The sequence below is a fragment of the Halictus rubicundus genome, chromosome 9, assembly GCF_050948215.1.
Source record: "Halictus rubicundus isolate RS-2024b chromosome 9, iyHalRubi1_principal, whole genome shotgun sequence".
In the NCBI taxonomy this organism is placed as follows: Eukaryota; Metazoa; Arthropoda; class Insecta; order Hymenoptera; family Halictidae; genus Halictus; species Halictus rubicundus.
Window position 1 is genome coordinate 16,928,226 of NC_135157.1, and position 13,200 is coordinate 16,941,425.

The 13,200-nt window shown below is 45.4% G+C and overlaps 1 protein-coding gene across 2 annotated transcripts in view; it reads left to right on the plus strand.

Moving 5' to 3' along the window:
- LOC143357373 (uncharacterized) overlaps positions 1-13,200 on the plus strand; it is a 33,994-nt gene that overhangs the window by 18,211 nt on the left and 2,583 nt on the right. Inside the window, exons 4-7 of one of the 2 annotated variants that reach the window (XM_076793814.1) lie at positions 2,159-2,267; positions 10,888-11,220; positions 11,831-12,063; positions 12,640-13,029. In XM_076793814.1, coding sequence (XP_076649929.1) covers positions 2,159-2,267; positions 10,888-11,220; positions 11,831-12,063; positions 12,640-13,024 — 1,060 coding nt within the window. In that variant the 3' untranslated portion in view covers positions 13,025-13,029. The remainder of the gene's footprint in view (positions 1-2,158; positions 2,268-10,887; positions 11,221-11,830; positions 12,064-12,639; positions 13,030-13,200) is intronic. The other variant, XM_076793813.1, reaches the window with a different exon arrangement.

Below are 13,200 nucleotides of genomic sequence, written 5' to 3' on the forward strand. Positions count from 1 at the left end.
AGTCTCGTTTTTGTGAAAGTATCCTGGGAAATTTATATTATTTTAACGAACTAACTGTTCTTGAAAATTAATTGTAACTTTCTATTCTAAGACTTCCCAATGTTATTTATTTGTTTAGGGTATCGTCATATCGAAGAAGCTTTGTCTTGTCCGTAGAAAAGTGTTGCTCGTGAAAGTATCTCGCAGAATTTATATTATTTGAACAATTTAAATGTTCATATAAATCGATTAAAACTTTCTCAGACCTGAATCCAAGTCTTTCGGAACGGCATTTACTTTGTTGGGAATTGGTTGCATTTTTCTGATGAACATTATTAGCTGAAAAGATTGATATTTTCTGCACCCAGGGTTTGTACGTCCGAATTCAGCGTGCACGGAAGGATCGATCGAGTATTTTTCCGCTGGGCGGAGTAGCGCTATTAATTGATAGCTGCTCGCGTGTGCCGCTTAATTAGGTTCCTTCGAAAGCCACAAATAACTCGGCACACCGGATTGGAAACGGCGTATGCCAGGATTCTTAATGTTTCATCCGGCCGTACCCTCGATTATCTGTTCAATCACCTCTATCCCTCGCAGCGGCGGCGGGAGCATTACCGGCGACGATCATTTTCTCGCGGACATAATCGCGCGGAACGTTTCACCTATCTTGCACTGTGGCAATCGTCAAATTGTTTCCTCCTTACCGTGTTTTACCGCGGCTCGAACACGTTCGCCGCGTTTCTCGCTGGAAATGCGCGTTCTCGAACGACGTGGTCCTCCTCGAACCGAACCGTACACTCTTCAGCATCGCAATCATTATAATCTATTTGCGGACATCTGCGTGCGCCCGTGGCATTTATCAATTTTTGAATCCACGCGAAGGTAATGGCCAGACAGAATCATAATTTTCCGCATCAATCGCAATTATTATTGTCTGCGGACAGCTGCGTGCGCTCGCGGCATTCATCAATTTTTAAATCAACGCAGAGTTATGACCAGGCAAGATTCAAATTTTCCGCGCCAAGCGAAACGAACGGGAGCCAAATTGAAAATTTTTAATACGTCCTTAATGCGCGTTGCCTCGTAATAATCACAAGTGGACTGCGGATTTTTATGGAAAATAAAAATACTCGTTTTTGCCACGAACAAAATCCGCAGTTCGCTGAAGACATTTCCGATAAGTTCGTAAACTGTCCGGACGTGTCCAGCCATGTGTGAAACTGACATAAAAGCCGGCACGTTATCGCGTGCATGCGCACTTCGATCGCAAGCTAAAAGTGGAAAAAGCGATTGCAGTCTTATGTATGTACATATTATCCGCGTTACGTTTCGCCGATTATCTTGTTAGCCATTGTGTACTGTTAACCTTGTCCGCAACGATCAATCCTATCTTATCGTCGTCGAGTGCCCGGCTATGGTTGTCACCGGCTCGGTTTGCCAAAAACGTTTCAAGGTCGTTGCGCAATTCTCGGTCCTTGACTCCTCGAGCGTAAACGTTTTCGCCTCGGGTGACCAGGATGTAGATTCCGTTTCGAATTCCGCCTAATCGCAACCTCGTAGACGGAATTCGAACGAGAGGATCGGATTCCTCGAATAATTTTGTTCGATTTAACTGTGAATAAATGTTAAGCTCGGGAAACGGTTCTAGTAATCTAGACGAAAAAATTGCAATAACGATCGCTGAACCGGGGGAAATTATGCGATTACAGTCGGACTCCAAAGTGCAGAACGCAACAGACCATTATCTACAACTGACTAATCGTATATTGATTTCTTTAATGATTACTCCCGTATTCTTGTAGTTTAAAAATCAAAAATGCCGGGAATACGTAAAAATCCACATGCTAGCGTTAGATCAGCCAAGCGTCGCATCCGAGAGAAAAGTCAGCAATGATTCGCGCTGGAATTTTTCATCCGGTCGGCGCAGCGGTCACAAAGGCCCAGGGATCGTGCAAATAGGTTTTTTTCTGCGCCGGGAGCATGAGTCCGAACGAAGAAAAAGCGAGAACGTTCCCATAAAACTCGTTCGATCGGTTTCCGGGTCCGCGTCCTTTGCGCTCGAGCACGCTCCGGGGCTGATTGGATGTCCGCGTGCGGAGCGGCGCGGGCGCGCTCGAAAAGTTACGTAAACGTCGAGGATCGAGAGGTGGTTGACACTGGACGTGTTTTCTGTTCGCAGGTTCGTGTTGTTCAAACGCCACTACGACAAATACGTCGCCCTGGCCGCCAAGTACGAGGAAGCGAAGGGGATCGCGTACTACCTGGAAGAACGGTATCACGAAGTCAAGGTACGTGGAAAACGGATTACCGATCTACATCGGCCGAGCAGAAGCCTCGTAAATAAACGCTGCGCCGGCTTTAATTGCGCGGAGACGGCCATCGGCGAAATCTAATCGCGGTATCTCTCGAAATAAACACTGTCGAATTTCCGCGAAACCGGAAACCTATTATCTCAAGCGGAGTCCCTTGTCCAACTGATTGTTCCGCACGGTGACTAACTTTTACACTGTTATCCGTTTAACCGGCAAGCCCTCCAATAAGTTTTAATAGCTGTACACTGTTCAGGAAATTGGGGCGTTCAAGAATTAAGTATATTTTGGTATATTCTAGTATATTCTGCAACATTCTGGTATATTCTCATAAATTCTAGTATATTCTTGTATATTCTGTTATATTCTAGTGTATTCTGGTATATTCTGCTATATTTTGTTATATTGTGTAATATTCTATTATATTCTGGTGTATTCTGGTATATTCTGGTATATTATGGTATATTCTGGTATATTCTGGTATATTATGGTATATTATGGTATATTCTATTGTATTCTCATATATTCTAATATATTCTTGTATATTCTGTTATATTCTAGTCTATTCTGGTATATTCTAGTGTATTCTGGTATATTCTAGTGTATTGTGGTATATTCTGCTATATTTTGGTTTCTTCTGGTATATTCTGGTACATTCTGGTACATTCTGGTATATTCTGGTATATTGTGCTTTCTGGTATATTGTAGTATATTTTGGTATATTCTCATAAATTCTAGTATATTCTGGTACATTCTGGTATATTCTGGTATATTGTGCTTTCTGGTATATTGTAGTATATTTTGGTACATTCTCATAAATTCTAGTATATTCTTGTATATTCTGTTTTCGAGCAAGAAAATGTAAAATTAACACGTTGAACACACCACGTCAGCCATATGTGGCTGACGGAATTATTTGTGCAGGTTTTAAAATGAATTTTTACGTTGATATATTCATTGTACCAAACTTGATTAGGATCTGTAACATGCAAGAAAGTTGGAGGATTACTCGGTATCGTACATTTAATTTCTTGCAATTTTTAGCTCATTAAATAACTTACTTTGATTTTATGGAATTTTCTGGGGTTTCTAGTTTGGCGTTCAAAGTGTTAAAGAAAGTGTACTTTTAATTTCGATGATCTCCGCCGGTATTGTCTCACAATAAATACAAGCTTTCGTTGCGTCAGTTTTATTCGTCTTGCGTTACGTCTCCGGGAATGTTCGGGATTAGAAAGTTGCTCGATCGAAAGGTTAATAATCGTAACTGAAGAGATCCGCAGTCAGAGATTTGTTTCTGGGTGGTGGTTACACGCTGTTGAAGAATTAATTTCGTCGAGTTAGATTTTCCTAGACAATGCTGATTCCCGAAGATAGCTCTCTCGAGAGTGTACAATTTGTTCCGCATTATCTCCCGAACGAAAATTGGATAGGACTGTTGGTCGAACACGATTGCGAAAAATATGAAACAATGGGTGTTGCGCGGTGTGTCGGAGGTGCGAACATCCCATTAGCCAATGAAACGTGGCGGATTCGTCAGCCTGGGAAAAAGATCGTCGTTTCCTCTCTATTGCTTCGGATTACGTGTACAGCTAAAGTAGAATATGTCGCAAGATTAGACATCGGATACGTTGAAACGGAGGCACGTAAATGCTGAAACGCGACGAAGCCAAAAAAGCGACGTCGATCGTTGGCTGGTGCTCGTGTTCTCTTTCTCTTTCTCTCTGTAAAAAGAGAGAGAGAGAGAGAGAGAGAGAGAGAGAGAGAGCGACTGGCTGCCGCCATTGCTGTAAACGCCGTCGATTTCGTAAACTCTAGTAAAACGGTCGTCGAGACAATTATACAATGTACAAAGCTCCCGTCCGTGCTAGTTAGCGACCAATTCGAAAGCATTGGCAACGGACCTAAACTCGAACTAAAACTCCGCGGACTGCAGCTTTACTGCAAAACCGCAACTGGATTGACGCTGGATTTTTGTCGAAATTCAAACTTTCACGTGGCTGCTTGCAAAACCTCCTCGCAAATCTATGTCTCCGTTCGAATAATTTAAAATCGAGAAATCTTACCTTGGCCTCCATTTTCAATCGTATTGTGGAATAATTAACGTAAAAGAAAAGGTTAGTCCTCGAAAAATTCGTCCTTGATTCGTCCTTGAACGCTACGGAGAAATCTTTTAAAAAATCTCACCCACTCAAAAGTAGACTAATTTGACAGACAAAATACAATCTTCGTATCTCGCGAATGAATAGTACAAAAGAAAAATCACATCCGATGAAAATTTCTGTTTAACTTTTACACGGTAAACATTACCGCTAGAACTACCGAGCCGTAAACGTGACTTGGACTTATCCCTTTGTAATAACAGCAAGATTGAATACGATTTTTATGGTAACGTGTACTCCAAAGAACAGACGTATTAAAAAATTTCTCGTGAGAACGTTTTCATAGTTTCAGTAATCGCGAAAGAAGAAATCATCCACCAGTCATTTTGACTGGTTCGGTAGTTCTAGCGTTAAGCAAGCTCGAAACAAACTTTTTTCGATCCACAATGCTTCTGACATTCATTTTTGAAGACATTCAATTGCCGGTTGACTGTGTTCCGACGCCGAGCGTGATGCGCACTGTTTCCGAGCTCGCGAATTGTTCGTATTCGCAACGAAAATACCCTTTGGAAACGTCGCAGCGGTAACGAACAATAGAGCGAAAAGGCCGGATAAAGCGTCGGAGACAATGGCAAGCCTTTGGAATGAACGCGCGACGAATCCCAACCGGTTTTCGAGTCCCCGGGACCCTTTCGTTCCAATTCGGCGAACCGGCTTGCAGAAATTCGCGCGAGTGCCGCGTAATGGCGCAATTAATTCACGACGACTATTGCGGAGACGCGAGACGGTTCTTCTTCCGCGATCTCGTTAGCCGGGGCGATCGTTATCCGAGGACTGTGTGTGTGTGTTTGTGCGCGCCTCGTTTCTGTCGAGCGCTATACTTAATATTATAATAGCAAACGCATAAACGCCTAGAGTGATATTTCAGTCATCCAGGTGGAAATCATTCGGTTTAGGTAACGATGTTTAACACTAGATTTTCGGGACCCGTCAAAATGACGGATTCTGATATTTTTAATTCACCAATATTGAGATTGCAAACATGGATGCATGAAGAGATATTTAACAAACTGATTTCTCTGGGTACATATTATTTAAAAAATGGCTACAGATTTTGATGGATATATTCGTGTTATTTTTATAAGGAAATGTAAAATAGTAATTTTTAGTGCTCCGTAAACCTAGTGTTAAAATCGTGTCGCAGGAGAGAGTCTGCCGAATTCGCCGGCGCCCAATTTGCAATTTTACTCGTGGCTATACGTCAGCGATCAGATATCCTCAACCGATGCCATAAACGTCGTGTTAGCGTCTATCCGGGAACTAAATTGCATTCTTGATTAATCGCGGCTACGTGAAAAGTCATGGCCGGGAGGATCGTCCAGTTAACTATCGTTCAATTTGATGGGACGGCGGTGGTAATTACATTAACACGGCTATTTTTAGCCGGCCATTAGGGTGGGGCTCTACGGCTGGTGGATCGGTTGATCGAGATAAGGGTTGAAAAACTGCATGCCTCGCGAGCACGCATTGCACCCGACGTTCTATGCACCTCGATTGGAAGCTGCACCGACTCCAGAAGGAGAAATCTCCCTCCCACGCGTTCCTAGTCGCAGCTAAAGGTCTCGAGCGTTTTTCTGGGGCTTTCGCACGCTCTTCGCGGAGAAATTTGATAGCGATTCTGTTCCCGTGGAAACGGAGACCGCCGCACGCTAACATGGTTAACCTAATCCAGATTAAACAAAGATTTGTTCGATGCACATTCGATACCCTTCGTCAACTATAGAATTACCGGGGGGGGGGGGGTGCTGTCGTTGCTGCTGCTCGAAACAAAAATCGGATTTCTCCATTTCTGGCTGACAGAAACTGGCTTAGGCAGTGTTTTTACGACTTGAAAAATATTTTCAGACCTCGAAGAATGTTCGAGACCTCCAAAATTGTCGAACGAACACATTTTACCAGCCATAAAAATCTTAGGGCCTAGGACGATGTTGTACGACCCAAGAAAGGTTGCAGGGCTTACGAAAAAATTGTAGAGCTTGCTAAAAAAATTGTGAGATCTATAGAAACCCGCCAGAACCATAAGAGCGCAATGTTCAGGATGCCTGTGCAAGTTCGCGAAGACAGACAGTTAGCCGGGGATCTGTATCTTTTTATTACATGTTATTTATTGGGATAATGCCATGGAAAGACACCAAATGACAGTACAATTATTTATTTTAATGTCAAACAGAGGACTCTGCTTCCCAGAAGGAATGAATAGCTCGGCGCAGGTAACGACGCTTACTTTCCGGTCGACCTAATATTGTTTCGCCGTGACTCGCACAGCGCGCAAAACATTATACTTGGAGGCTTCAATTTCAACCCCCCCCCCCTCCCAAGGTTTCTTGCGTTTTACGGCACGTCAATTGCCGTTCAGGTTGTTCCTCGAGATCCTTCTTCGAAGACGCCGGGTGTTTCGAGTGCCGTGCAGAAATAAATTGACGGATACCAAGGTAAAGGAACTTGCCAATTCGAGCCACCGAAATAGGGGATGAGTCACGTTGCTGAACCGAACGGTACTTGACAGTGTCCCGGTGCTAGCTTCCCTAATCCTCGGATCAAACTAATGGAGACAGACAGTTCGTTCTCGCAGACCCGGGACTCTCCCTGCTCCGTGACCCGAGACCTTCCTCTTTGTCGTCTCCGTAAACAAGGTAATTCCGTCCTAACGAGCTACCTCAATCAGAAAACCGGCCGACAACGCTGCTTCGACTGTCCTCTTCATAACGTGCGAACAGGATTCGCTAGTTTGCTGGGTCCCGTGGTACCTTGCAATCCCACGATTAGAGCATCCTCGTGTATTCTGCGTAAACCTTCAGGGTCAGCTATGATGGCTTGTCAGTTTGCTTCTGTATGGTCGACGTTATCGTTGTCTTGGCGATTTAGAGTTTTTGATATTTTCCCTATAATTTGTAGGGTATGAAGTAGCAAAGTTACTCTCGAAGAATGGCTCTACGGAGCGAAGCCATTTCCGAAGGGTGGCGTTTCGCACCTGGGCACCTTGTTCCCCGGTTATCGCCCCCGCGGACACCTTTTTCCCCTTGGCCTTCCTTGGCCAGCGGTCACTTGTACGTCTGCTGATCTGTCTCGAACCGCAGGATTTGCTCGCAGCCGGCAAAACCAGCCTAGCCGAGGATCGCGGCTCCCAGAGGGAAAAAAGCTCAGAACAGACGAATCGGTTACGTTTCGTTACTCCGCTTTTCCTTCTGCGGTCTCGCGTCTTGTCTTTCGACGTGTCTCCGATCCCTACCCCCTTTTGTTTCTCTCCCTCTCTGCTTGTGTTTGTTTCTGCCTTTTTTTCTTGTCTCGGAGACTTTCTTCGGTTTCCTGGCGGTCGTTTCCGTTCCGCCCGCGAAACTCTTCGCCGTCTGCACCGATCCAGCCCGTGGATGGCGTTCATCAACCTCTCGAGGCTAGCTTACCCACCTAAGTTGACCTACAATGCGGCATCTAGCGCGGTGCTGCTCGAGGCTCGAGTGGCTTAAGCCGAATCCACACTTGGACGCCGGTGAAACGATCCCGCGGCACCTTGCTCGATTACTTTTTTCACACAATTCAATTTATTCGTATCTAATAAATTACGGGACATTTAACCCCTGGAATAGAAATCTGAAAATTGGCTGAATATCTTTTGAAGAAAATTAGATTCCGTGCATGTCGTGAAGTAACACAGAGGGTCCGAAGAATAATTTAGTGTAATTAAAATTCGCGCGTCTGTCATCGTTGAGCCAGAAAAAATTTTTATACAATTCAATTTATTCGTATCTAATAAATTACGGGACATTTAACCCCTAGAATAGAAATCTGAAAATTGCCCGAATATCTTTTGAAGAAAATTAAATTGATTCCGCGCATGTCGTTAAGTAACACAGAGGGTCTGAAGAATAATTTAGTGTAATAAAAATTCGCGCGTCTGTCTTCGTTGAGCCAGAAAAAATTTTTACACAATTCAATTTATTCGTATCTAATAAATTACGGGACATTAACCCCTAGAATAGAAATCTGAAAATTGGCTGAATATCTTTTAAAGAAAATTAAATTGATTCATGTCGTCATTTAAAAAGATTATGCGCAGCACGATATTCGGAGAATTCATCAATTTTCCGTGACATATATATTTTCCCCATATTTTACAAGAAGGTACTTTTATTATAATTACGAGGAGTATCGCTGAAGTCAGTGCTGGAAGCGAATTGGTCAAGAAAGAAGAGTTTAGCCTAAAGGAATGCAATGCAAAAATGTGTACAATATTTGCGCGAAATAAGAGCGACCGGTGTGTACTCTGCTTAATTGGGAGGTGCGGTACGCCGATTGATTCCTCGTCGTCTTGTTTGAAGCCGTGTTAACTCGAGCCAGACGTGGGCCGCCGTCGATGGCCATCGTCTAGGAGGATCGAATCGATGATCAATGACGACCTGTTTGCGTGCGTATGCGACCCGGCGTCTTCGATGATTAATCGTCACTCATTTACGCAATCCGACGAACAAGTTTCACGCGATTCCGAGAGGACGCTCGGCGATGACGCGACGATTTCTCGATCTATCAATTATTCATCAAGGCCCCGCCGAAGAATATACCTCTTTTAGTCACTCTGAACACCTGTTGGGCCGATCTTCCGGTCGTAGGCTTCCGCTTATGATCGATTAACTGTGCAGGAACCCCGAAAACCGGAAAGATTGTCAACCGTGTCCCAGATAATTCGAACGTTCGAACCGTTCTTAATTGTCGTGATTCATTCTCGTATCTCGCAAGTGGCCTGCGAATTTCATGCGCTTATGACAAAGGTGGGTAGCTGGAACATGAAACAGTAGAAAGTATCGGAGCTTCATCGTCAAATTATTAAAATTATTAAACGAAGAAACGAACTTGGGTTCCAGTATCTTGTAAAAGATACAGAAAATTTTCCGAAACTCTGATTTCGGCAGTTCACAATCTCACAATAAAAACTGCTACCACGTTCGGAGGGACCGAAGATTAATTACTCGTAATAAAAATTCGCACATCTGTCCTCGTTGAGCCCGAAAAAAATTCTCAAAAGGTTGAAAGTGCGACAAGCTGCCTACAAAGCCGAATTTCTGAAGTGCCGCGGGGCAAAACGATTTCCAATTTGTTGTTCGGATCACTCGACGATCCACGGAGCGTAATCATCGGCGCACGATTGCCGTCGGATCAACCTGCAGAGATCCGCAGACTCGATGACGCAAGCCCGATTTAATTGCACGTCGGTTGCGCGTTTCGATCGGCGTTGCGGGGCGTTCTATAGTGATTCATCGTGCAGAAATACGCGGACACGCTTACGCGATCCGCAAAACGCTTCCGAGAGGACTCCAGCTCGGAACAATGGAATCCACGGTTGGAACCGGCGGAAAGAGCCTCTTCTCTCGGAGGAGGCCTTTCTTTCTCGCATGCAAAAATGCAAACATCCGCGCGAGCGCGCGCGGAGGCTTCTTCCTCGAGGAGAGCAGACGCGGATGCATTTCGATGCACCGGCCATGAAATTAGATGCAATGCTGGATACCGCGTTCTCTACCATCCGCTTTTTTAATTGGCCCTATTAACTCGGTTAACTCGCGGCTCGGATCCGCTCGCGGCAAAGCAACACGGTTGACAACCGCTGCTGATAACGTTCGCTTCGAGATTCTCGCACGGAGAATCATTTCCCGGCTCTCTGTCTGCCTCGCGGTATCTAATCGAGCAGGCGATAAGCGACTCTTGCATTTTTCTTTCGACTTTCTTCTACCCAAATCGATGATCAAATATTGTCACGGGGAATATTGAACGGCGCGAACGCAATCGGCCTGCCGGAAGTGAACGGTGCACGGTCTTGTCCTTGGCGAACCAGTTGCTAAGAATAGTAAACGCTTGGACTTTTTCCGTGCTAAAGCACTGCGATTTTTCGACGGTTTAATCGGAAAAGTTTTATGAAAAAACAGCGGTTAATCTTAGCCCTGCTCGAACCAGTTGATAGATATAATTTGGAACTGTGAACGTGGTTGAGGAATATTGCCGAGTTCTATAACTCCAGTCGCGATGATAGGAACGGTGCCATTTTCGATTCGCAAACTAGGCGAGGTCGCCTAAGAAAATGAAGTCATGCTCGTTACGAGGTCAGGTTGCAAATGGTACTCTTGTTAGACGATACGATTTAGGAACTGGGTCGTGGCTTGACGACATCTCTCTTTATCAGACTGCGGAAGCTTACTGAACGTTCCCATTGTCGTACATAAACTAGCTATGGGGAACTTGTGGACCCTAGGAGAAAATTGTAGGGCTTCCAATGGGGTCCAGTAACGTTAGGAAAATTCTAGAGCGAAGCAGAGAGCTCTCTAACCTGGGGGAAAAATTGTAGAACCTAGGGAAAAATTCCGGGGCTCGCGGAAAGACGGTAGAGGCTAAGACAAAATTCGCGTAGGTGAGAAAGGCTTAATTTTCTGACGTTTTCGTTTGGTTTTTGTTCGAAGGCCGAGAGGGACAAGCTGGAGGAGACAAGACGCGCCCTGGAGAAGCGGCTGGAGGGCTGCGAGACCGAGCTCCGTGGCAAAGAGGACGAGCTGTTTCTGCAGTTGGAGCGAAGCCTGCGGCTCGAGGAGGAAACGGAAAGAGCGAAGAGCGAACGGGACAGCTGCGTGGCGGCACGGGATCGGCTGGACAGACAGCGCGAGGTGGCTTTGCGTCGGCTGCAGATGCAACTGGCGCAGAACGAGATTACGAGACAGACTCTCGAACGGGCACGACAGGATGTCGTCAGGCAGGCCACCGTGATTCGCGCCGAGCGGGACGCTCTCGAGAGAGAGGTGAAAATAAGGCCACTCTGTGTTTTAGTTTTGAGATAAACGAACGGCCACGGCAGCCTTCATCGAGATCGATTAGCTGTGAATAAGCCGGTCTCTCGCCTTAATCGCGCTTTGTCCGCCGCATTGTCGTCCCATCTTCATCCCACCCGTCGACAGATTGTTGCAAACGTAACGATCCTTCTGCGGACTTGAACGCTTCGGCTACCGGAAGCCTATTAACGATACATCCGAGAGAAATTATTTTCCTTTAACACTAGGTTTACGGGACGCGTCAAAATGACACGTTCTAATATCTTTAATTTACGATCATTGAGATTATAAAGATGCATTCATGAGGAATTATTCAACAAATTTATTTCTTTGGGTCTATGTTAGTTTTAAAATGGCTAAAAATTTAGATAGACAGATTCTCGTTATTTTTTATAAATCAATGTAAAATAGTCACTTGTAGTGCTCCGTAAGCCTAGTGTTAAGTATCATTCTCTAGGCAATTCGCGACGTTTTCCTTGTTATCGTTGATTGTTATTACGATTGTTTTCGGCTTTTCAAACCACTCTCCCTTTCAGGGGATTTCTTCTGGAGTAATGAGTTTCTCGTTTTCTATTTCTAGAACGAAGTGCTGAAGGAGAAGCTACGCGTCGAGCAGGGCGAGCTGGGAGAAGAGAGACGCAGACGAGAGGAAGGCGTCGCAGCCCTGACCCGGGAGACGATTACGCTGAGACACGCTGCGAGGCATCTGCGAGCAGCGACTCTTCACGCCACGTCGTGCCGCCGTCGTCGCCGGTGTTCCGTTTGTTTGTACGCGCGTCGCACTTTCGCGGAGATTGATGACTATCGCGACGAGTACGTCCACCGTTCCATCATCCTTCCTTTGCTCTTCCAGCGTCCTGCAACGCTTCTGGAATTCTCTGCGAATAAATGCGCAGCTTGACCTTGCGCAGATGTACACTGACCTGCAAAATATTCGAGAACAAAATGTGTAGGGCCTTTGGGAAAAGTTGCAGAGTCCAGGAAAAAATTGTAGAGCCTGTGAGAAGCTTGTAGAGTTCAGGAAAAATTGTAGATCCAGTGGCATCTCCTCGCCGGAACATTAATTTCAAATTTCTCAAATATGTGTGCCCGTGACACGGTGCATAATCTCAAATCACCTTGTTAACAAATAGAATATCAAGCTCGATTCTCCAGTTTTCTACCGTGGGTAAAATGGCCGCAACGAGAGAACGTAATTACCACGTGTTATGGAAAATGGGAGCATTATGTGAGTCAACGAAACGTAGGAATTGATGTTGCGCTCTTTTAATGGATAATTAATTGCCGCCTAGAACTCCAAAAGCGATGCAACCGGAGAGGAGCGTGTATAAGTCGTACAGAATTAAAAGTTCGCAACCGGAAGTTGAAGTGTACGTTCGAACATTTCAGCGGCAATCTTTTCAAGTGCCTTCAAGCGCCGCTGCAGGATCTACGCACCTGGCTGCGACCCAGCGCGACGCCGACGTCGACATCGTCAACGTCAACGTCAACGTCGCGCGTACAAAGGACCAGTTCGCCGTTGGCCGACAGAGAGATAAGCTTCATCGACGACTCCAGCGTGGACAGCAGCGCTGTTGGCAGCAACCGCAGCAGCAGCAGCACGACCAGCAGTAACAGCGCTTCGGACGACGAAGCGTATCCCAGCACACCGGTCGCTGAGATCTCGCTGTCGTCGGCCAATTCTAGCGCTCCAGCCACGGCTAGAGCTTTCTCGTCCGATTCAGGGTTCGTGGTCTCAACCCTTCTCAACGATTTCGCACTGTGGGCCATTTAAAATAGGTCGCATATCCTCTATACACCTTCACCTATAAAAAATTCAATGACACCAGATTATAGACCCCTCGAGTCATCAATTGCAAGCGAGATATTCGGGTGACCTGCTCTAGATGCTCCACGCTGTACACTAGATACTCAACTTTTATCTGAAATAATTGTTCATTCAGTTACGTT